Source organism: Leucopleurus acutus (assembly GCF_964270905.1).
Source record: "Leucopleurus acutus genome assembly, chromosome: 17".
NCBI classification, from domain to species: Eukaryota; Metazoa; Chordata; class Mammalia; order Artiodactyla; family Delphinidae; genus Leucopleurus; species Leucopleurus acutus.
This window is the reverse complement of record NC_139159.1, coordinates 15,960,188-15,986,581: the sequence shown is the minus strand read 5'-3', so window position 1 is coordinate 15,986,581 and position 26,394 is coordinate 15,960,188. Positions and strand designations below refer to the sequence as shown.

The following is a 26,394-nucleotide window of genomic DNA, read 5'->3' as shown; positions in this document are numbered from 1 at the left end:
TAAGCAAATTTTATTCTCCTTTTATGTAAAAGAGGTATCTGACTTGAAATCAAGCTTTTAGTTATAATTTCTTAAAAACACAGTTCCAGACCTATTGCTGGCATCCCCATTCATTCATTTACCCACCCCCCCTGCCCCCATCCTATACACTATAGACTTAAGAGTACCATCAACCACAGAAAACAAGAAACTGTTCAAAATTTTGAGGCTGAGTCATAGGAAGAAAATGACATTTTGTTTAGCAATCTGTTTGAGGTAAGGAAGTGCAAACAATTTTCACACGAAAAGTAATTCAAGTTAAGTCTGGTCTCTTAACTGGTTAAGCTTCAGCTTTGAGGCAAACCCAGGTTTCCCTAATAACTTAGTTCTATTGATCGACAGTTGCAGGGGGTGACCATCTCTTCTCATATTTTCATTTTATTTGGTAGTATGTCTGAAATATACAAATGTTTTGCTGGGAGTGGAGAGGTCTGTTTCACAATAGCAGTTGGAAGTTAAGATTCATAAGAACTCTAGTTCTCTTCATTTGGGGAAACGAATTTGGAATTTAGCATCGTAAAATCCTTGGTTACTTTATTATCGTAGTTTGTTCAAAGCAGTCTTCCCCTGTGTTCACACTAGTAGGTGGAGCTGGATGGAGACATCACAGAATCGCGGTGGTTGTGTGGAATGCCTTTCTGAGTGTTTTAGTGCCCCAGAGAAGCAGTGAGGTGGGGACATTCCTGTCATTCTGCAGCAAGAAGGTGTCAGGATTTGCCACGATAGATGGGCGGGACTACACAGATGCGCATGCCCGAAACCCAGAGGGCTCTGGAAACCCCGCTTGGTTTATTTTCCTTTCGATTTTATTGCTCTCTTTTAGAGGAGAAAATCACACGAATTCTGACTCCGTCTTTGTATATAATGTTGTTTGCTCTGTTAGAGAGATTGGAGTTCCAACCAGTGAGGAGAGACAAAAAACAAGGACAGGGGTTTGTTAATGGGACGCTGAAGGGTGACAGCTCCACAGTTCTCTGCACCTCGCCGATCTGGGGCTCGTTATGAAGCGGGAACCGTCCAATAATAATCTAATAAGGACAACCACCCCGACTTCCGTTGGTCTGCCTGTCTATAGCTTTTCAAATATATAGTTGAAGTCTTTCAGTTTATTAGTTTTTTAGAACCTCAAAACTGCTTACCAAAATGTACTGTTAAAGTTTTTGCATTATCTATAGAAATGGTATTTTTCCTAACTTCAAATATATGGTTTTAAGAAAATATTTATTAAACCTTTTTAATAATCTGCTCTGATAAAGCCTTCGAGATGTGCACTTTCTGGCATAAAATGACAGATGAGAGTTACAATTGGGGAAAAGGTATTGCAGCTTGCACCGATGTTCACAATTTCTCTTAATTGCTTTGCCATTCTACTCACATTTATATTTTAGTTTGTGGAATTTTTTGCATTCTAGAATTTTTTTTTGGCTTAAGTTGATTTTTTAACAGTAATATTTTGTTTCAGTTCTTTTGGCATCTTGTGTTATTTCAAATGACAAGTGTTGAAAATTGTATGGAGATCTTTTGAAATCCAGTAATAGCGATAATTAATCAGAGATCAATACCCAAATTATTGTCGGTATGAATTGGTTTTTAGTAAAATATAGAGAAATAGATGAAGAAAGATAAATAACGAGGTTTTGTAGTCTTTATTGCCCTAGTTACAAATTGTCTTTGAAATAGAAAAACTATTACTGAGATAAAAAGCAAAACTTGGTCATTTAAAAGCCTTCTTGTAAGAAAAGGGGAAAACTTTGGTTTTAAAGAGCCCATCTGGCCTTCAGAGGCTTTTCCGCAGGGAGCTCCACTGACTTCTGCCACATAGATTGCGCCCGATGATGGACATAGCCCATGGCAAAGAGGCCAGGGAAGGAAAGCAAATGGACTTCTGTGAAAATACACGAGGGACGGATAGCATCCTGCTTGCCGAGTAAGTGCTAGAAAATGCTCTAAAACATGGGAAATACAGACAGGCCCCAGCAGGTTCCAGCATTCTTATGTTGGCTGGGATTCTGGGTTTTAATGTGAGTCCTTGTTCTCTGTTCAGTAGACCTTTGACCTACATGTTACCTTTTTTTTTTTTTTTTTTGAAGTTATAGCTGGGCAGTGTTCTCCAGGTTAAGTCACACACAAAACTTTGACTTGATATTTTAAATCATGTTATAAATCAACATAGGCTGGGTTCTTCTTCACTATGAAACAGTAGTAAGGATTTATTAATAAAGGTTTGGAGGGGTTGGTTTATTTTTAAACTACAATCGCTTAGCATCTATAGAACTGGGTGGCCACACAGGGTCTTCTAGCAAGACTGTTTCTTGTTTGTTACGGTTGGTTGACGAGACCACCACCTTTTCCCTATAGCAACCCCTGATGGTGACAAGAAGAAAGCCAATATTTCTGATCACTATCCTTGGGTGACTATATAATTTCCTTTTAAAATTATGTACCAGCCTCAAAAGAGTTACAATGAAGAAGTCTTTTAGAAATGAGATCATTATTTATGAAATTTCTCAGATGCCCTTGTCTCTACCCTTTGTGTGTCTGTGATGTTTGTCCAGCAAAAAATTAATACCACTTTTCTGTCCTCCCCACCCCCTTCCCTTTTGGTAACCATAAATTTGTCTTCTATGTCTGTGAGTCTGTTTCTGTTTTGTAAGTAAGTTCACCTGTATCATATTTTAGATTCCACATATAGGTGATTAGCAGATACAAACTACTATATATAAAATAGGTAAACAGCAAGGACCTACTGTATAACACAGGAAACTATATTCCATATCTTGTAATAACCTATAATGGAAAAAAATATGAAAAAGAATATATATATATGTGTGTAAGTGAATCACTTTGCTGTATACCAGAAACTAACACAACATTGTAAGTCAACTCTACTTCAATAATAAAAAATTGAAGTTAAATTAAAAATATGACTTTTTACAATATATAATTCACTTTCAACATCGCTGAATCAGAGCATCTAAAAGGTGCGTTTTGTGTGGTAGAATGGTAAATGGTGGCCTGGAAGTGGAGATAATGGCCAATCCCTAACTCAGAGTCCTTGGGCCAGGAAATCACCATTCTCTCTCTGACAGGGATCCTACCTCACATACTGATGTGGGAAATAACCTGAGACAATGGATGTGGAAATACTGAAATATAAATGGACTGTAAAATCATAGGATGTTATTGCATTCTAAATTTGAGATTTTTCATCTGTAAGCAAGGCTCTTATTTTCATTCATGTACCCATGAAATACCAATATCTGAGCTAGATCAGTGATATTTTATGAGCTTTCAAAATTCATGATGCTTAATTAATTTAATATTTTATTTGATTTAAAACCCTGCTGGATTTTCTTTCCGGAAATTCAGACATATTTTAAATCCTTCCAGAAGGTGCTTCTAAGTCCTGTATTTAATATTCTTCATGTAATTTACATCTAAAGTAGTGATTATAATCCAATTTTTGTGTGTGTGTGTGTGTGAGATACGCGGGCCTCTCACTGCTGTGGCATCTCCCACTGCGGAGCACAGGCTCCGGACGCGCAGGCTCAGCAGCCATGGCTCACGGGCCCAGCCGCTCCGCGGCATGTGGGATCTTCCCGGAACGGCGCACGAACCCACGTCCCCTGCATCGGCAGGCGGACTCTCAACCACTGCGACCCGAGGGAAGCCCCTATAATCTAATTTTTAAAGCTAGGCCTTCATATATCATCCAGTTTAAAAGAAACCAGTAAAGTGTGTGTCCTTTAGATAAAATCTGAGAAATAAACAATTATTATTTGGTTATTTTTCCTTTCCCCACTGTCTTCTTCATTGCCAAACACATAAGGAAGTTGAGAGATGGGCCTTCAAATTGCTCTTCCAAACAGCCTTCTGCCATCATTACCAGACACACACACACACTCACACACACAACTGTGGAAAGATTTCCTCTTGTTACTACACCTGCTTCTTTATGACAGTCGTATTCTCGCTGGACCCTGTTGTCATTACCATCCTGGATTGAAACTCAAGTACCAGTTCTGTCTCCTACTGGAGCCTACACGAAACCCTTCAAAGTCAGACGTGGTTTCTCCTTGTCCATGTGAGACAGGTGAATAAGTAAAACACATGAATTTAAGGAACTTATGGTGAGGATAAAAGCAAAGCCAATGAAGGCTGTTCTGAGAACAATGGTATCAATTATTAGTGAGCTCGAATTCCCAGAAGGTAAAATCAGTGCAGAGAAGAACAGTCAGGGAAAGCTTATTGGGAAGGTAGGACCTTAGCCAGATCATGAAGGATAGGAAATGGGGATTGATGGAGAGAAGCATTAAATAAGAGGGGCAAGAATGAATAAGATGAGTTTTCGGGATAGCGGGGACCCCATCCTGAATTCATGTAGTGAGCTGAGGACAGGCAAGCCTTGGAAAGTAGCTTGGTGAGCATATTCCTCTCCTGGGCACGCCCATCCCCACCCCAAACGCTAACCCACCCCCATCTCCAGGCCCAGTCATATAAACAAAAATATCTTTACATTTATAACACCTCCTCCAATCCTTAAAAGGAAAATCAGAATCATAACATTTCCCGCGTCCCAATATGCTAATATTGGTATGATCACTCTTCAGATTCCTGGGTTTTTCTGATGAAGAATGTCATTTTGCTGAACTGTTATCCTTTTCTTAAATGATCAAGAAACTTCTGTCACCTACCTTTTGTCTCTTTCCCTACTTCCCTGTAAACCTTTCACTCTCACATCTTCTCCTTTGGATAGCTTATACTCACTGTGTACCAGGAATGCGCTCCTTGACATTTTCTGTGTATTTTCTGTGTATTGTCCTTCTCAGTCTAATCAGATGTTTTCATTTCATTGACTGAGCAGCTCCATGTCAGAACTCGTGGTGCTCATGTACATAACACAAGCTAATGTTTCTTCGTGGTGCTTTCATGAGATTGTGTGTTTTTAAACTTTCCTCAAAGGATAGACTCATGACACCCGCTTCTTTTGGTCCACAACACCCTCTAGAGTAGTAAGTGTGCCAATTAGATGTGCCAGTAGTTGCTGTGGACTGAAGTAACTTGGAAAGGTTTTTTTTTTCATAGTATAACCTATATAATCTTCCCATTCAGAATATAAAAATTTTCAACTTTAAAAAGAAGACAATGGAATGAAAAATAATTTTGTCTCCTAGAGAAGTTCTGAAAGGAAAGATTTTTCCAGTGTTCTAATCTGGAAATGAGTGTCTCCCCTCCATGCCAGAAAAGAAGGATGGCTATGATTTTTCACAATAGTAAACTATTTAAACAGATAAGATTTCCTTTTCACTAGTGGGGGAGAAAATATCACCACTGCCACCCTGCTTGGAAGGTAACTTAATTCCAAACTCTACCAAGAATACTGTTGGGCATTATTGGAGCTCCATTTGAACCAATCTCTGCCAAACTCCTTGAGTGAGAAATAATGGATTCGAAATGGGAATTCTTTCTACTTTGGGGAATTTTCATGGTTTGTTACATAAAATGTAAAACAGTTTATCATAGAATATTTCTGTTCTCTTTACCTAGAGGTGACTTTTCATGTAAAATCTTTTGGATCTAGGAAGGAAAATACTTCTATATTATTTTGATAAATGAATTCTCAATACTAAGCCTAATTCTGTGACCTAACGTTGTAAGTGAAGACTCTTGTGAATCGAACAGAAACTCTCAAGAGGAAGGATCTTAATGGAAGAAGGAGGTCTGTTTTTCCTGGTCGTGTCCTGCCCTTTCTCCCCTGTAGCATACATGCTTAAGTCTGGTACGTGGTGGCCTGCTACACAAATGTGCCTCGTCTCCCAGGCCTGTGTAGAGTAGGAAGTGGGTTTAGTAGCTACACACGGACGCTTTCTTAGGAGCAGTGTCGTTGCTATTTTGCCTTTGTGGTGTTCTAAGCTTCGGTGAAATTCATCTGATAATACTGGCACCCAATCTGCATCAGATCAGCTCTCAGACCCTTTACTCCCTATGAGCTTTGTTTAGCCCAGCTCAAGGGCCACAAATACCCAAAACAGTCCCTGAGACGCTTCCTTTCTTTAAATTCCTGGTGAGTGTGATTACTTTCTTAGTGTAAAAACAAAACTTATACTAGCGGGGGTTTTTGAAGCAGTTGCTAAAACACCAGTTGAATTGGTACTAAAACATAGTGGCTAGAGATCAGGGACTTTAGGTGTTCAGTAACCCTGTGGGTTTTCAGGTCACATCCTACCCCTCCTGCCTCAGTAAGATGATGATTTCTGTGTCTGAGGAAGGGCCCAGATTTGTGCCATTTAACAAACACCTCCTGGTGAGTCCGTGGCAGATAGTTAGCCATATGTTGAATATGTTGGTTAAAAAATATATATTAAAGGAAAAAGAACCCTGGTTACTTTGAGAGGCAATACGCGGCAAACTTCAACTCTGGAGCCAGATGGCCTGGGATTGAACCCCAGGTCTGCCACACTTGCTTGTCATCTTGGGCAGCTTCTTAATCTGTAAAATGGGGTATAATAGTACCTTCCTGAGGGGTGGTTGTGAGAGCTCGTGAGTTGTAACATGTAAAATATTTGCTTGGCCTGGCTCAGAGTAAGCCCTTGATATGTTTTAAGTATGATTATTCTTGTCACTTCTATTTTGATTCTATGTTTGCTTCCTATGGTTTTTTGTTTGTTTGTTTTCATCCTTGTAGAATGATCCCTGGGAACACTTTAGTAAACTTCAGATCTTCCCATAAAGCAACAGAGAACAGGGTAAGAGGACATGAGAGAGCATCGTATAGATGCTAAAACCAGACGGAGCTATGTTTAATTTTACTTCCATGCCATGGAAGCTATATTACCCTAACCTAACCCTCTGGTTCCCTATAGTATCGAGTTATTTTGATAGATAAAGCATGTGAAAGATGAACTTATTCCTAACATATAGTAAGCATTCAATACATGTTTTCCATTTTTATTGTTCATATATGTCATATATATAAAATATAAACATCACAGAGAAGGAGAAGGAGACAGAGAGAAATTCAGTAACCCAGGCTTAGGAGGAAAGAGGAGAAGAGGAGAATTCAGGGAAGGTTTTTCTGAGGAAAGCAGTTTCTAGTCTGTGCTGAATTGGGAAGCTGATTAGAAGTTAGCCAGGATATAGTGGGAGTGGGGAGGGAGGGAGAGGTGCAAAGAGTAACCTTCAGAGAACCGCGTGTTGCTTCCCTTGTATGAGGCTGGAATGTGTATCTGGGTGGGTGAGGGCTGGGAGTTCCTGGGAAGAGATCAAAGAAATCTAAGAGGGAAACTACAGTCAGACCAAGTAGGGCCTAATAAATAAGCCCTGGTAGGGAGTTTGAATTTGATCCTGAGGCTAATAGGGGGCAGTTACTTTTTTAACAAGGGAGTGAGAAGATGAGATATGCACCTTAGAGAAAGTATTCTACTGTTGGTGTGGAGAATGAGCTGTAGGGGCCGGAAGATGGGCAGGAGACCAGGAAACAGGCTGTTGAAGAAATCCAGTGCTGGTGGCCTGGACTAAAAGTTATCAGCTCTCTTTCCTAAGTCCTCCGTGGAGGCGGGTGGGGCAGCCCTGCAGATCTGATTCTGGGGTTAAAAATTAATACTGCCTGAGCCTGATTCTCCCGCATGTCCATCTCTGCCTGACGTAAGTTAGATCCTTGTGGAAGTTGCGTTAAGTCTTGTAGGCCACTGGAGTGCTGTTAAACTCCTGCCTGTGAAATGGAATGGAATCTCAGTCTGCAGTCAGCCAGTAAATGAGTATAACTTATGTTGAATTCCAGCTAACGTACAGCCGTCGAAGTAGCATGAAGTCTGGGAAGTCACTGGGGTACCGTTTAGAGTACTGAACAGTGATTTACTTGGTCAGACCCCAATGGCCTATATGTGCCATTATAGCTTCCATGGTCTTTTCTACTTTGTTCCAGGGAATAAGTTATGGAATAAAAATGTCCATTTTTAAAATATATTTTCTATATCTTAATTCATTTTCTTGGTGGATGGGGACTATTGAGGTCACTATTTATTGTTCAAAAATGTGTAGTATAAAGGAAAGTAGCAAGTCATAACCTAAAAATGTGTAGTTTAAATGAAAGTCACAAGTCATAACCCAAGTAATTTTTCCTATAAAATGTATATAATACAGTTTTCAAAAGTATTGATATTCACACTCTTACCCAGAATAAATTTGAATTTTTATAAGGAATTTTTTTAATGCTCATTATACGTTTGTGACATATAGGTATAGATATAGATTTAATGCTAATTGTTCACTGATATACAAATAATGAATGAGTCATATGCCCATGAAGTCCAGTGTTTAAAAAGAAAAAAAACAGAACTAATGTTAACCTGGTAAGTCCTAGAGGTCCAAGCCTGTATCTTCTGTCCTCATGTAATTATCACCACAAGCCCTACATTTAATACTTGCTTAATAAGTATGTGGTTGCCACGTGCAAATGATCATTAATATGAAAAGCTTGTCTGTTGTTGCCCCTGTGTTTGTGGTGAAACAAGTATTAGTTGTGTGAGAGCTCGCAGCTTATCTGTGATAGGTGTTCTGGGCACTTTGAACAACCGATGTTCCTAAAATTTACAAATGAGGAAACCTCAAATATGAGCCTGTAATAACTACATTTAAAACTATCTTAGGAAATATTTTCCCCTCTTAATAAAAGTAACAAATCCTTGAGATTAGCTCAAGATGGCGGAGTAGAAGGACGTGCTGTCATCTCTTCTTACAAGAACACCGGAATCACAACTAACTGCTGAACAAAAAAGTACTGGAACCTACCAAAAAAGATACCCTACATCCAAAAATAACAAATCCTCTGATTGGGTTTTCCAAGTGCGTAGATGCTTGATAAATAAGTAGGAAAAGAATTTTAGATATGCAAAGAGATTAAATCATATTTATCTAGTTTGGGAAAGTCAAAAGAGGGAAAAGATAAATACGGTGGAGAATTTTAGAAACGTTTACTGGACTAAACGGTAACGGTTCCGAACATTTGTGTGTCACTGTGGCTTGTTCATTATGTTTTCCAAAACATTACTTCATTTGATCTGTTTAAGAAGCCTATGAAATAGAGTTTCTACAGCTAGGGAAATTATTTCTTAGAGCAGTTAGGTGATTTGTCCAGAGTCCAAACAGCTCATAAGTAATGAACTGGAAACTCTGTTTTCTGACTCTTTAGCCAGTACTTCAATGTTCAGTAGCAAGTAAATAATTGGCATATATTAACTACCACATTGTACCTGAAGGCATCTGTGACTAGGCAGTTCGCATCGAAGGTGTCCTCCTTAAACTGCCCACGCACTTACTGCCTAGACTGCTCATTTGCCATAAAATTTTAATCTAAAAAAATGGTTTTTCTGTTTACAGAAGTAACACAGTTCTGAGTGGAAAATTTAAAAATGTACATTGGCTCCATGAATATTATGTGACCATAGATCGCACCCCTCCATAGATTCTGAGATTTTTGTGCTTTCTGGAAATACTTTATGCTTTAAAAATATTTCAAATGAGATCACAAAGAACATTTTTGTTGCTTTAGTTTTTATTTTAACAAATTAGTATGAAAAAATTTCCTGTGTCTTTAAACGTCATTATGATACTATTTCAACAGCTTCATAATATTCCATTTTCCAAATAACACCTATTAAGAACTTGGGGATGCTCTCTATGTTTTGTTACTAGAAATAACACTGAAGAATATCTTTACTAACTACCTCATTGTATAAATCCATATTTTCTTAGATAGCCTGGCAATAGAATTGCTGGGTTAAATGATATATAAAATTTCTTGATCATGACCAAATAGCCCAATAGCTTGTCTTATTTAAATTCCCATTTTGTTGTGTATGAATGCCATTTTTTACACGTTTGCAAGTCCCTGATCTTTTCAAAAATCTTTGCCAAAATGTTCATCAAAAATAGTGTATTATTGAAGGTACAGGCACCCCTATGTTCATGGCAGTGCTATCACAATAGTCAAGACATGGAAACAACCTAAATGTCCATCAAGAGATGAATGGATAAAGAAGATGTGGCATACATATACAATGGAATACTACTCAGCCTTAAAAAAGAACAAAATAATGCCATTTGCAGCAACATGGATGGACCTAGAGATTATTATACTAGGTGAAGTAAGTCAGAAAGAGAAAAACAAATACTATATGATATCACTTATATGTGGAATCTAAAACATGACAGAAATGAACGTATCTAGGAAACAGATTCAAAGACATAGAGAACAGACTTGTGGTTGCCAAGGGGTTGGGGGGTAGGGGAGGGATGGAGTGGGAGTTTGTGGTTAGCAGATGCAAACTATTACATATAGAATGGATAAACAAGGTCCTACTGTATAGCACAGGGAACTATATTAAATTTCCTGAGATAAACCATAATGGAAAAGAATATTAAAAAATGTATATGTATGTATAATTGGATCACTTTGCTGTACAGCAGAAATTAACACAACATTGTAAATCAACTATACTTCAAGAAGAAAATGGTGTGTTGTCACTTTGCGTGGTTAAACAGTAAGATAGTAAATCCATTGAAGGAGGGGACCAAGATTTGCTCTTTGGCTTGAATCCTGTACAACTCCTGCTGTATCTTTTGACACAGAGACATTCAACAAACAGGATGTTGCCTACACAGCACATGTAATACATAAAACACTGGTCATGTTCCTATTTGATCTTTGTTTTTATCAAATACGTCAAGTGCTTCCATTCATTCTTCTGTGAAATGAAATAACCAGCTTTTTCGGTGGCCATTCAAATGGCAAGTACAAGTTGGAAAGCATTTTGCATTTTTGGAAGTAGCATCATAGTTTTTGAGCTAGCAGGAACTTTAAAGATCATTCAATCTGATCCTGTTACTTTACAATAAGCGTATTTAATGTAAAGACATGAAAAATCCTGGTGTGTTTTACAAATTGAAATGGAAAGCTCAGTGTCTAATATTTTTGCACAAATGTATAATTTTGTCCATAGTTTATATGAGTTCCTCATGTCCTCAGAAATGTAAACCTCTGTACTTTTTAATTATTTGTAGTATAGTGAAACTAAAATTGTCAACCATTTTAAGAAAACAAAATTTTAGCCATGGCAATGGATTCTGGTTTCAAAGATAAACCAAACACATTTGCAGTGAACTCCAACCCTGCTTTATCTAAATAATAATTTCCTATAGACACATTACTTGGCATGGCTTAGTCAACCATATTTCTTTTCATTTTTTAGGTAGCAGTTTTACAACATCATCAGGATTATATACAGGAAATAATTCACTCACGAATTCCTCTGGATTTAACAGTTCACAGCAGGTAATTTTCAAAGCCAGTTTAACTTCTGAAATTGAAAGAAATGCAACAGATGAGTTTCTTAGGTAAAGAAAGATCCATTTATATTACACTATAAGCAAGACCTTTCTTAAGCCTTCTAATAGTATTTTTTCCTCCTTCAAAAATCTCTTTAGCGGTTCTATATGGTGAGTTGTTTGGTCCTCAGATTGGTTGCATTTTACCTAGAAATCATGGAATAGAAATATGAAGAGGGAATCTGATCTTACATAAAACTGGTTTGCAAGTCTGCTCACTTCAGTCAGCGTGTGCTTGTGTGTCCCTTTGTGAAGTCAGAGAAGACGGAAGTGCAAACACATTCACGGTTACGTTCTGAAAACGCTAAGCAGCAGCCGTATTCTGACAGGTTGCTCTTGTGTGGTTTGATTTGCTAGGACTATCCATCGTATCCCAGCTTTGGCCAGGGTCAGTATGCACAGTATTACAACAGCTCGCCGTACCCGGCACATTACATGACAAGTAGCAACAGCAGCCCAACGACGCCGTCCACGAATGCCACTTACCAGCTTCAGGAACCGCCATCTGGCATCACCAGCCAAGCAGTGACAGATCCCACAGCAGGTAATTACGTGCATTTTTATTAGTCCTGCACGCTATGTTTCTGGTGGTTGAGATGCATTTTTCCCCAGTCATATATTCGCGACAGTGGTCGCACGCCTTTGACAAGTTTTGGCAAGACCTTAAGTCAAGCAGCGTGATGGTGACCTTAGCTTTATTTCTACTTGCTTAAAAATTTTAGTACAAAGTGCGTAGCTTCAAAAGTACATGAAATAGAGATTTTGTTTAGTCGTACCTATACTCAGTTTTCAAGATATATATAGCTTTTTAGATGCATAAGTATAAATGTTTAGCTATAATGCTGACCTATAATTATAACTGTTGACATATGAATATGAAGATAAATGACATCACCTCGAATTTGATGTTTATCATCATGAAACAGTTAATGTTTTTCAAAAAAATCAAATAGCATCAAAGGGTTGATCATGGAAAATAGTGATTCTCCTGGCCTAACCTTTCCCACTCCTGACTTGCTGTGAACTTTTTAATAATGTATCTGAGGGTGGGCATTTTTTGTACTCCTGCACAACCTTTGAGGGGCCCTTTCAAATGCAGGTCTCTCCATCTCTGGAAGTTTATCTGCTATGTTTTTAACATTTCTTCCCCTCCATTAATTCTTTCTGGAACTCTTAGTATTGTATGCTTAATTTCCTGAATTGGTCTCTAACTAGGTTTCTTACGTTTTCTCTCGCACTTAGAAAACGAGAATGTTTTTCCCGGACCGGGGCTCGAACCCGTGTCCCCTGCATTGGCAGGTGGATTCTTAACCACTGTGCCGCCAGGGAAGTCCCTTCTTTTGCCTACTTTTGATTTAATTTGCCCCTCTTTTTCTAGTTTTCTAAGGTTTGAGAAACCTTAGAAGTTTGATTTGGTAGGACTGTCCATCGTATCCCAGTGTTTTACATGAACCATCTGGGTCCGTGCAACCTTCTCAAGGATCAAAAGGAATTTTGAAATGAGGATAGCTATGTGAATGAGAAATAGAAAAACTCTTTAGGGTCTGTGGAATAAGAGATTGAGAAAAGGAGACAGCAGAATAATTTTACTTAATTCATGACATTTTGGTTGTGAAGAGAACAGAATAAAACAAACTGGTGAAGACTTAATCATGTTTCTTAAATTAAGGTTGATTAGAGCTTTAAAAAAAGGCAATTTGGACATATAAAACTTTATCTCTGAAACTTGACATTGTTCTGAGTGAATTTTATTTATAAAAGGGATGCTGTGTGAGAGAGTGGGGATGAGTGGGCACGAAGCCACGCCAGATGGGAAACAATGCGAAATTATAATTTTTGAAAGGTATATATAATTTTAGTTTAAGATTGAATGATCTATCTTAGGTTTTATTTGAATAAATGCTTAGTGTTTTAGGTACTTATTTCAATTTCAGTATCTTTATGGCTACAGAATAGGAATGAATTGAAATGGGGAGAAAATAATTTTTTTCAGATTTTTTTATATTCACCACTTCCCACTAAAACGCATGTGTAGGGATCAGCCTTTCTTGTCTTACATAGTTAGGAGTCGAAAGTTCAGTGAGTTTACACATTGAAAAAGAAATGTGGATTACTTTAAAAATTCAAGGAAAATTTAGTCTTTTTTATTTTTTAAACTTTGTGGTAAGATTGTGGATTCAGCCTAAGTTGTTTGGCATTAACTTTCCTTTCTTACTAGTCATGTGTAAAATTATAGACTTATCCTTCTTGATGAAAAGTAAGTGTTGGTGATAAAGTACATAAAAATCATTAAACTAACGAATTAGAAGGAATGATTTATTACATATAACCTAATGTTTTTGTTTCAAGATTGAAATAAAAAGTAGTTAAAATAATGAATGTCTATTTTTGTTGAAGTTATTTCAGGTGTTTTTTTTCTTTTAATAGTCTATTGGGTTTAAAGTCAGTATTTTCTAAAACTGGAAAGTTAAATTCTAGTCATTATCTGATCTTATGTATGACCAGGTTTCTGCCTTTCAGTTTCATGGAATTACGCAGTACAGATGAATCCACAGTACATGAGTTCTTCCATACTTTATATCTGTTCCTTATTGTTCATAGAATCGTTATGTCATAATGAACAAATAAGATAGCCTTGTAAGGCTTTTTCAGGGTAAACATGTAGGGACTCATTTATTTTTAATTGTGCATTTTAAAATTGGTATGAACAATAGTAATCTTTCAAGTCCATGATATTATGCAGTATTACTTATAAATATGTACCTCCTCATGAATCTTAAGTTCAAAACTTATTTTAATATGTTTGTAATTAAATATTGAAAACTTTATCCTCTTTTCATTAGGCATGTGTAATACATTAAAAATAACATAACTTGCATATGAAAGCTTACTCTCAAATTTTAAAAACTAAAAACAGTGCCTTTGCATTCATTTAAAAAAAATGAGTTTATTAGTCATGCATTGACTGTCTTAATAAAATACAATTTACATCATCTGGAGATATGTAAGAATCCATCTACTTGAGAAACATAGTGAGATTTATCTGATCATTCACCAATGTTTTAATTTACTTATTGGATTCAAGAAAATAGTGCCTACTCTTCAGCTAGCAGTGCCAGCCTCCCCACTCCCCGTTGAAGGACATCTTGGTTGCCTCCAATTTTGGCAATTATAAATAAAGCTACTATAAACATTTGTATAGGTTTTTGTATGGACATATGTTTTCACTCATTTGGGCAAATTCCTAAGAGTCTGATGGCTAGATTGTATGGTAAAAGTATGTTTAGTTTGATAAGAACTGCTAAAATGTCTTCCAAAGTGGCTGTATCATTTTGCACTTCTACCAGCAAGAATGAGAGTTCCTGTTGCTCCACATCATCACCAGGGCTTGGTGGTGTCAGTTTTCAAATTTTGGCCATTCTAATAGGTGTGTTGTGGTATCTAATTGTTTTAATTTGCATTTTCCTAATGAAATATGATGTTGAGTATCTTTTCATGTAATTATTTGCCATCTATGTATCTTCTTTGATGAGGTATCTGTTCAGAAGTTTTGCCCACTTCTTAATCAGGTTGTTTGTTTTCTTATTGTTGAATTTTAAAAGTTCTTTGTATATTTTGGATACAAGTCCTTTATCAGATGTTCTTTTGTCCCAGTCTGTGTCTTGTCTTTTCATTCTCTTAACATTACCTTTTGCAGAGCAGAAGTTTTTAATTTGAATGAACTCCATCTTATCATTTTTTTTCTTTCATGGAACATGCGTTTGGTTTTGTATCTAAAGACTTATTGCCAAACCATAGGTTTTCTCTAATGTTATGATCTAGAAAATTTTGGGGCATAGAGTTGTTCATAATATTCTTTTATTATCCTTTTAACGTCCATGGGCTTGCTAATGATGGACCCCCTCTTTCATTTCTGATATTAGTAAGTTTAATCTTCTCTCTTTTTGTCTTGGTTAACCCTCTAGAGTTTTATTAATTTTATTGACCTTTTCAAAGAGGCAATTTTTAGTTTTATTGATTTTTCTCTGTTGTTTTCCTGTTTTCAATTTCATTGGCTTCTCTGTTATTTAGTATTTCTTTTGCCTACTTTTTTATATATATATAAATTTATTTATTTATTTTGGGCTGCATTGGGTCTTCGTTGCTGCACGTGGGCTTTCTCTAGTTGCGGCGAGCAGGGGTTACCCTTCATTGTGGTGTACAGGCTTCTCATTGGGGTGGCTTGTCTTTGTTGAGGAGCACAGGCTCTAGGTGTGTGGGCTTCAGTAGTTGTGGCACGCGGGCTCAGTAGTTGTGGCTCATTGGCTGTAGAGTGCAGGCTCAGTAGTTGTGGCGCATGGGCTTAGTTGCTCCACGGCATGTGGGATCTTCCCGGACCAGGGCTCGAACCCGTGTCCCCTGCATTGGCAGGTGGATTCTTAACCACTGTGCCACCAGGGAAGTCCCTTCTTTTGCCTACTTTTGATTTAATTTCCCCCCGTTTTTCTAGTTTTCTAAGGTTTGAAGTTTAGATGATTGATTTTAAGTCTTTCTTGTTTTCTAATATACACATTCAATGCTATGAAGTTCCCTCTAAGCACTGCTTTTGTTGCATACCACAATATTTGACAGGGTTTTTTTTTTCATTTTCATTTAGTTCAAAATATTTTTATTTTCATTACCATTGAAGCCCTCCCTTTCAAAGAGGTGTATATTTATAAACATCCTATCAGAGAAAAATCTTAGAAATTTGATGGTATACAGTAAGAATCATTGTTACAGTCATAGTTATTCACATCCTCCTACTTAAATGGCTTTCAGTTCTTAGAAAATGTGTTTAGTTTCTGAGAGAAGGGTATTATTACATGGTCCATTCAAATTCTGCTGTCTATATAAGATAAGTTTGGTCACAGTCAACTGTTTTTTTTTTCCTTATCCAAATCTAAGTAATATTAAAATTAAATCCAATATTACTTTAATTTTTAACTGATGAATTTCATTTAAAATTTCTTTTAAACTTTTAAAAGAAAATTTTCTTTTAAATTTCTTTTTAAAATATTTTTCTTTGCAAAGTTACTGATTTTCTTCTATGTTTAAAAACATAGAGGTGAGAAATAAAAAAAGAAAAAGACATTTTAGGAAGTTTCCCTTTTGTGCTAATATCTAAACCCTCATCCCTCCTAGCCACTGAAGTGTAAAGAGTATATTAAAAAAAGTGGTATTTTTTAAGAAGTGGTAAAAAATAATTTAACACTCGAGAGTTATTAATGAAGGAATTTTTTAATTGATGTTTATCAAAAGAACACTTAAGCCATTCTTTAAAAAATGTTTTTCTTTATCATATGTCAAAATATGAACACTCATTTGTAATCGAATTACTGTGCTATATTTAAATAATTTGGCTTGAAAACATTTTTCTTGTCCAAAATCTCTTAGAACATCTCATAATAATTATGACAGTGATCATCATAATAATACATAATAAAAACACAATTACTGTGTTTAGAGCTTTACATTATATTACCTTCAACCTTATAAATATACCATGAATTAGGTACTATATGTCTCCATTTTACAGATGAGGAAAAAGAGGCACATGGCTCTTGAATGCTCAGTAAATGTTAGGTGTTATTAACTTAATCAGGAATTTTGAGGCCAAATTCTTATGAAAGGGCTATTCACCTGTAACATTGTATTTTTAAAATAGTACAAAGCAATCAGAGAGAGAGGGATAAAAGTAAATGATAAATCATCATTTTAGGTTAATGTGAAATAAAAGCTAATTATGTATTAGGAACGAATTTTAGCACGGATGCTATAGAAAAGTTCCTTTTTCAAAGGATTTGTTCATTTGAATTTCTTACAAAAAACTTGATGTTGAAATCTACCTTTTCATGCTCTGACTGCATGCAGACAATTTACTGGTTAAGGTGATGTACAGGAATCTTGCCAATATTGAATTTCAAGTGACAGAGGAAAAATCAGTATAAGAGGGAATTCAATATGCATGGGAAACCATTTGTTCCCTTTGCTTCTTTGATCCTTGCCAAGGCCCAGGAAAGTAGAGCAAAGCGCATGAAAAACAGGGGAACATTCTTGTGCAAAGTGGCAGGAGCGCTCTGAGCTCTCACAGGAATTCAGTGTGACAGGATGAAAAACTAAACTGCCGGCAGTCTTCCCTGTGAATGTAGGAAATTTGGGCCACATCTATACTACCTAACATGTCTATGTCTGTTCGCTATAGATATGATCCTGAGGTTTGCAGTAAGCTTCCATTTTGACTCCTATATTTTGCCAAGTGAGCGGTTTTGCAAATCTTTAGACCATATTTTTGCTCCACAGATGCCTTGTGGACTTTGGAAGAGTTTGCAATGTGTTCGGCTTGAAAAGCAACTATTTCAGCAAAACAGTTTTAACTAACATTTTGGAAACATTTGTCAGCAAAACAAATATTTGTATCTGAAATAGCCAGGCTATTGAGATGTGAGAAAACAAAACAGATGTTTGTTTGGCGTTCTTGTGTTTGGTTGTCTTGATGGAATTTGTTTTCTTTCTTTTTTTTTTTTTTTTTACCCCCAGGGGATGTACAGTGTTAACCTTAATGAGATTATAAAATTCTTGGAAATAAAATTCACTCTTTTTCTATATTGCCAGGAATGTAATAAAAATGAATTTCCATACCTGTGAATTTGGGACTCGTTTCTAAGAAGCGAAAAATTCACTGTTTTAGCATTTACCCATTTTGTGCCTCGTTACTGGTTTCACTCATTTTTTCAGTTAGCTGGCATGAGCTCAGGATCCCTTATAGAGTCAATTTTAGTACACTTGGATTCCAGTATGTCATTCTTTCTGATATTTTTACATAACAGATGATTTGAATATAAATAATAAAAATCAGAAAGCATACATTATAGAGCTAATTAAATTAGTTTACTAACCTCCCAAACATTTATTATTTCATCTTCTTTTGTAGCTAATTGAGTCATTGTTTTTGTAAAGTATTGGTATTAAGCATCCTATGGGGCCAACACAAATCAATGTAATAAGTTCCCTTGTTTAAGTTGAAGGACATCAGAATTTACTGATTCAATTTTTTAATTGGAGATTGCTGGGGAAAAGGACCTTGAAAGTTACCTGTGTTTGCCATCCCTCCACCTCATTTAATTGGGATTGAATGGTTTAGTGGATGAGTTTGGGATTAACTTTTCAATAAAGGTAGTTTTGATGATTAATGGCTATCAGTTTTATTCCTAGCTTCATAGCCAAAACAAAATTTAAGTTTAATGAATGTCTTTTAAATTTGTTGAATACTAACAAAAGAGCATGGGATAGAATTATAAAGGTCCACGAGGGTTTACAGAGAAAAGTAAAACCCCTTTCATCTTCTACACCCAGCTCCTTGGTTTCTTTCAGCAGAGTTTCCTGTGTATCCTTCTACAGATACACTTTGCTTATATAAACATAGACGTAGCACCTGCCCCTGAGCACTTTTTTTTTTTTGCATATTCAAGTATGTATACTTTTAATTAGTTTTCTTTTTCCTTAAAGATACTAGAATACTATACATACTATTCTGTACCCTACATTTTTCTCTTAGTAATATACAGAGAAAAATTCAATATGTAGTTCTGTTGTTTTTTATATTTCATATACAAATATAACAATGGCGAATATATTCTGAGCACTTCCTATGTACCGAGCAGCATTCTAAGCACTGTTCGTGCACGACTTAGTTTGTTTCTACCAGGTCCGAGAGAATAGGCAATGTCATCATTATCCCCATTTTACAGGCAAGGGCAGCTAAGGAGAGGTCAGCTGCAGTGCTGGATTTAACCTCTGGAGGCTTGACTTCAAACTTGAGTTCTTAATCAGGAAAGCATGCTGCTTCTTGAAACCACTCGGTTTGAGATTTCAAACAAGCGGAAACATGAAAATGTAAACAGAGAGTCACAAAAGGTAGTAGCTATATGGTGTTCATTTTCTTTAATCATTCATAGCATATATGAGCATAATTACTCAGCAAAGGCATCTATTAGGAGGCATTCAGTTAAATATATGTTCAATGTTTGAATGAGCTCTACTTGCTAATAAAAATAACGTAGGTCTGTCTGAAATTATAGGGACATGGTATGTAATATATCTAAGGTGATCTTTTACTATATTTCCTGAATTATAAGATCAGTTTGTGGGTCTCTGAATGATCCTACAACCAGTTGTACACTTTCTTATCTTCCACTTTCCTGCATCTGTTCTGTCCTTACTCGCTATTTATCCTGTTTAATAATTACCTACTGTGGACCTGCTTAGGAAACAATACTCACAACAGCCCTTTACCCTTTCCTTTCCCTTTCTCTGCAAGGACCTCATTCTCTACCTTGGGAACTTTTTCTTTTTTTCTTTATTTCTCCACTCACAGCTCACGGTTGATGAGTGTTAAGTATAGGGATAATGATATTCTTGTCTCAAGGAAAGCCATTCATTTTAAAGTGAAAGCAGGCATCTTAACCCAGTACAATCATCTTCCAACACTTTTGAAAATATTTACGTGACCCCCTTTAGAAACTTTATAAAATGAAAATTGCGTTTTCTTCAGAACCATTACGTAAGACAAATTTTTCTGTTTTTCACTTTTACGTAACTGCCGATATTTGAGTACAGTTTTCTAATGTTTTACGTTGCATGTGTGCAGTTTTCACCTGGATTATTGATTGACTTGATAATCATGGATTGGTTTGGAAATCATGTCTACCATTGTTTCTGTGAGAAAATAGTTTCTGAGTTTCAGACAGCTTGTGTAAAAATATTTAGAACATAGCTGATTTGAAAATGGGCAACTCTTTTCTATCTACAAATCCACTTGAGTAACTTTACCCTGGAGCAGTTGAACAATTTTAAAGTTAGAAGTGACCTTATAGATTCTTTTACCTAAGACTTTCACTCTACTGATTATGAATAAGGAATCCAAAAAGGTTAAATTTTTCCAAAGCCGCGTGGCCTGCCGTCAGCAACATGTCTTTATGGCAAGTTGGAGTGGCAGCCTTGGGAGATATGACGTGGTATGGATTTTCCCACACTGCCCCAGGCAGCACTGCTATCTCCTGAAGATGGAGATGGATGTCCTTTAATGAGTTCCAAGGTGGAATCAGTTAGAGACACAAGATGTCAGGTTTAAAGTTATCAGGGTTCCTTTACATTAAGTCTTCTGTGATCCTTTGATACAGTAATACTGAGAATTGAATATAATGCACAGTGTCCTAATCACACCTGCCTGGGTACCACTCTCCACCCACCCCCACAGGGCATATCTGTGAACTTCTCTTGGGCACCACACACTTCCTTGGAATATAATTGAGAGAAACTGGAGTGGTACCTAGGGATTCGGAGTTGGGCTAACCCGGCTTGGAATCCTGGTTCTGTCATTTACTCTGGGCACATCACTTAGCTCTTTAGTGTATCAGTTTTCTATGAAATGAGGATGATACCACTCTTGTGTATAAGATGAACGAGGGAGTGAAATTATGTGGTGGCCAGCAAAGTGACTGACAGATACTAGGCTTTCAGATATTCATTTCTTCAGCTATGTGTTCAACAGACCTGTACAAGTGCTTGCTGTGTGCCAGGCACTGCGCCTGGTGCCAGGGACATAGAGGTGACAGGAAAGGCAAGGTCCCCAGCCTCGCTGTAGTGCGTTGCACATTGTGGTTATTTCAGAGGTAAAGCCCTCAAAGTGTGTCTCACCTGTTCTCTTCACGTAGAATGGCTGTCGGGGATTTAAGCCAGAGGTTGAAGCATGTGAGAGGACGATAGATGTTTCTACGAGGTCGTTCCATAGAGTACTGGAGAGTGGATGATGGCCTGACTCCAGGGATGATAAAGTTCTCTTAATTTAGTCACTAGACCTTGTCTGAGGACCTAATTTACCTGTGGTAGTAATTCGTGAAAGGGAAGCAATAGTCATGGAAGACAGAGAAATCAAAGCAGTTCTCTAAAATTAATTAATACCTACTGGTCTCTGACTTCTGGTTACTTCTGTGAGACTAGTCAACAAGTATACTTGCCTTGCCTTATTTTACACAAGTTTTTGTGGGAGGATTCTATGACTGGTCACTTGAAGTTATCAAAGTTTCTTTAAGTCTTCTCTTATCCTTTGATGAGGTGATATTCACTGAGAGTCTTATATGATGTAATGTAATTTGTTCAAGGCTTTGATGAGGTTGTTTGTTTGTTTGTTGCCAGGATAGATAGCTCCCACTTTAAAAGCTCCCAGTTTAGAATTGGCATGTCACTTTGGAGGCTTGTTGGCCCGTTACCTTGTACGTCTCTGTGGGTCCTAAATTAGCTTTTGGAGGAACGTCACTGGCCTTCCCTCAGGGCTGCGGCCTTCCATCTGGGAATCGTCCCTGGACATGTCTCTGGATTTTCATAGGGGAATATCCTTTCCATTCTCAGTGCAGCTAACTTAGTAAGAAAGTTCAAGCCTCCTCTCAAGCCAGCAGCCGAGAATCACTCTCCTCCGAGTAACTCATCAGTATAACCTCCTCCCTCATTGCCATCTAAAACCCAAGTGGAAACTTGCTTCTGTTAGCTGCCAGAAGGGTAAGTAATGGCCTCGTTCTTCTAGATATTTTCAGTTTTACCCTTAAGATAAGCAAGATGCCTGCCGTCCATGTTCTGAGCTCTGAAGCGCCGAGTCGGCCATATGGAGTCCAGGGTAACCAGCCTTAGGAGTTAGTCTTGTGAAATGTGCTGTTTTATTTACCAGGAGGGTATGTTCCTGGCATCGTACACACCCTCTCAATGAGCAGTCCCATGAGGTGTTTCCTTCTCGTTTCTGTAGAGAAATTGGTTCGTCTCGCCTTATATGCCCCATGAGTCTTTGTGCCTCTGCCTGTGTTGACTGCAGACTTAGGGCAAGCAGACCTGTGCTGACACTCTCCTCCCAGCTTTATTTTATTTACCTTCCCCACTCCAGTGTTTCGTCTCATGCCCTCGTTCATTGTTTTAGAAGACTGCTGTGGAGTTATTGTGTATAGATTTGGTGTGTATCTTAAACCCTTTTTGGAGAAAGGTAGGATATAAATTACTCAGAAAATAAAATAAAGAATTGAAATGTTTGATTCAATAAGAATAAGGGCCAGAGAAAAGATTCACCACAACGACTCACGCTCAGGAAGCACCTGTTTTGCAAACGACATTACAACCATCTTTTAAATGCTGCCATTTTGGTTAATGTATGCACAAAAACCTCTTCAGGATTCTCATAATAATAGCCTCCCAGGAGCACACGTGTCTCCATCTCTGCTTCTCTCGGCCCAGAGCCTCATACCTCCCCATCTAATTCATAGGCTTGTATTCATTTCAGTTCAGCTAATTTATATAAAGAAGTATGTTGCCAATTGTAATATGTTTCCCAAAGGTCAGAGTTCATTTTCTCTACCTCTGACATCATTTTCAACTTCTGTAGTTTCTTTTCTTTTCCATCCCCGATGACATTTTAAATGTTCTGAGCGTTCTAAGAATTTTCTTTCTGAGGGATCCCTTTTCTTTCCAGCTTCTCATTTAGTGTTTTCCCTAATGTGTCCGTTTCAGTACATTTGTTCATCTAATTACCTCCCTTGACTCAGCTGTGATGTTGAGAAAGGTTATAGAGGAAGTATGTTTCTCTTGAGATTTATTCCTTAATCTTGCTGTTAAATTTTGTTACACTGCTCCATAATTGAAGGAAGGGCAAAAAGCGTGGTTTCTTCTACTGCCACCTGTAAATGAGGATTTGACGATGTTCTCCTACATGCCCTTAGCTAATCATTGTGCATCTCTTAATTACAAAGTACTCTTAGGTGCAGTGGGGATACAGAGAGCAACAGGGTTATTCTCTGTCCTTAAGGAGCATTCTGTGTGAACAGTCAAACCTAAGAAAGGTTGAGTTGAAACAATGTAGTGCTAGGAGAAGCAGCAAAGCGCTCCAGAAGAATGCAGGAATCAGAGATTTCTTATGTAAAGTGTTTTGGGAAAAAACTAATAAAGGAGGTAAAATTTATCCTCAGCATCAGAAGATGGGAATGAGTGAGGGACAGAGGTTAGGGAAGGGATATTCATCCAAGGCTGGAGATACAGACCCTTTGCAATGAGCTCAGTGATGGTATCATTTCCATCAGAACAAACTTAAACTATACTTACATTTCACTGAAGGATGAACAGCATTTCTAAGCTGGAAGATCACTTTATGACTGTCTTTACCAATAAGACACCTGAATCCAGGGAGGTGACTTTGAACAATTCACTTCACACGACGGCACTAACACGTTGTACAAAATACTGCAGGATAAAATTGTTACCTACTCTTCATAATGGTGTCATCCTCATTTTACTGTTGAAGAAGCTGAAGTCCAGAGAGTGTGCAGATAATTATTTAAATGACAACTTACCACGCCCATTCAGATCATACTGTCTGGATTTGTAGGTTACACTGTCCACTGTGATGACATTTGAACTGCTTAGTTTTCCGTGTTCTGTCCTATAAGTTAGAGAAAAGTGGAGATGGACCAAAGCCTGCAGGATCCACCCCCTCCATAGGTGGATTATTTCCCAAACATTGAAAGAGAAGAAGGTCATATTTTCAGAGTCGGTGCAGGTTCCATAATTGATGTGGCCAAGCCTGGGTCCTGGGCAGCTCCCCTCCCCCAGCCCCAAACCCCTGGGAGAAGGTGGCGGCCAAAGCGCCCCATCCAGGAGCCCATCAGAGGCTGGACCGCCTGACGCTGTTCTCATCACTGCAAAGCAAGGCTTGTGGCATAGAGAAGTGACGCTCTCTCTGAGAAAAGTCAAGGCAGGTCCGGTTAAGTGTATGAGGCAGAGAAGGCAGGTAGAATGAGAGAAGTCATCTCAAAGCCTAGAGGAAGCCCTGTTCAATCTACCCTCCACTTTTCAACCCAAATATGACCTCACTTTTCTTTTACTGTGAAGGGTAAGGTCTACCCCTAGCTCTGCACTGGATGAAGTCAGCTGAACCCAGAGGATGGAATAAGGAACCGCGTGTGTCTGAGTTCTCCTTCTGTCAGATCCTCCCTGAACGAGTGTGACTCCACCTTGATAAGTACTCACTTGTGACACATTCCTTAAGAGAGTGTTTAAAATGTTTGCTCTGCGGATTATTGGTGATCATGTGCATTTTGTGAACCAGGGATGTCCATGTGCCAGGTTGTTAGTTCATTCAACAACAAATGTGTTTTGAGCCTCCAGAATGTTCCAGGCTCTGTTCTTGACACGGGGGACTCAGCAGTGAACAACATGAAGTCTCTGCCCTCTGGGAGTTTACATTCTACCGGAGCACACGGACAATAGTAAATATAAAAATGCATCTAGTCGACAGAAGTGCCTGGAAGGATGACCTGGTGTGTAAAGAGAAGAGAGTTAGGACAGGTGAACTGTTTCAGAAGATTGGTCCAGCAGGGTGAAACTGATGCAGCTAATACAATTCTTTCAGTTGCTTTTGCTGTACACTATAGGGTAATAGAGAAATGGGGCAGAAACTAGAGGGAGAATTTGGGGGTATTTTTAGGCAGGAAATATATCCAGCCTGTATACATATGTGAGGGATCTGGAAGAACAGTGGCTGAAGTAGGTGACAGGGTGCTGGGGTCTCATGCCCAAATGGGGGGCTGGCCGTGGGAGTGCAGAAATTCATCCATCCTAACAAGAGGGGAGGAGACTGTTCCTGAAAAGTGCTGGCAGGGGGTTTACCCAGGCATGGAAATTGTGGAGAGTGGTGCTTCTATTTTTTCAGTGAATGAGGGGGCAGGTAGGCAGGTTTCTTGCTTGAGGCTAGAAGGAGACTTGGTCCTGAGGGTCAAGCTGTCCCATGCTGTCGCTTGCGACGCCTCAGTATGTCATGACTATAGGCAACGCTGAGGTTCTGTGAAGGCAGGAACCGCCATCCGGCTCAGTTGGGTCCCCAGTGCTTAGCACGCTGCCTGGCGCAAAGTAGGTGCTGGGTCTCAGCACGTAATCCTAAAGTGGCATTTGCTCCACTGGTTCAGGGATTTGCTCGTGGCAGCCACAGGCAGGATAGCTACCTGGTTTGTGGGCCCTAGGGCACAAAATGCAGGCCCTTTGTTCGTAGATCAAGACTTTCAAAACCACACAGCAGAGCCTTCAACCACGTGCAGGGCCCATCTGAGCACAGCCTTGTGACCGCTCAGGCCACAAGTCCATGGAGCTGGCCTGGTACACAGTTACCAGTCGAGTCTGATCAAGCACATCCGTGGGCAGTAGGCCAGGGGCACTGGCTGGAGCCAGGACTTCCTGAGAAGATAGCATTACGTGTTTACCTTTCTCTCAGAAGTTTAAGAAAGATCAAATCCGAAAGAGAAGCTGCTGGCATCACAGATGGAGAGAGGTGAAGGTATAGCAGCATTCTAAGAAAGTGAGCGGAAGATGCATCAGAGCTGTTTAGAAACCTTTATCACCAAAAACATTTGCTAGCGGTGTCTCCTGAGTCAGAATTCCCCAAATCACAACAGTGGAAAGGGGAAGGTGGGAAGAACTGAAACTCGGCAATGGAGTTTACAGTCCATTATCAGTATAGAAGTGGCATTAATGACTGATTTAAAAAGAAAAGACATAAGAAAAGCCTCCCCATTCATTCCTCAAACTCCAGCAGAGAAGGATAGTATGAATGGAAAATTAGATCCAGGGCAAGGATAAGATGACCAATTTTTAGCTGCTTTAAAATTGACTTGTTCAAAGGTCTTTTTGAAGACCTTTCCAACATTGTTCCCCTTTTATTGGGGGGCAGAAAAAAGCAAGTTAGCTGAATGAGTGTGTGTATATACATCCGTGCTCTGCTGTGAGCATTTGTCTTCTATGGTAGTGACTCTGTCACCGGACAGTGCAAGCGTGAAGTTTAGGCCACCACTGGAATTTCTTTAGAGTTTGGAGAGTAATGGGAATTTCGGGGAGTTTTTTATTGTCTGAAACTACTTTATTTTCATT

The 26,394-nt window shown here is 38.3% G+C and overlaps 1 protein-coding gene across 9 annotated transcripts in view; it reads left to right on the top strand.

Moving 5' to 3' along the window:
• Window positions 1-26,394, top strand: part of EYA1 (EYA transcriptional coactivator and phosphatase 1) — a gene marked incomplete at both ends in the record, with an annotated part of 313,784 nt that overhangs the window by 208,571 nt on the left and 78,819 nt on the right. For all 9 annotated transcript variants that reach the window (XM_082859020.1, XM_082859019.1, XM_082859015.1 and 6 more), the window contains 2 exons: window positions 11,293-11,371; window positions 11,782-11,968. In XM_082859020.1, coding sequence (XP_082715146.1) covers window positions 11,293-11,371; window positions 11,782-11,968 — 266 coding nt within the window. The remainder of the gene's footprint in view (window positions 1-11,292; window positions 11,372-11,781; window positions 11,969-26,394) is intronic.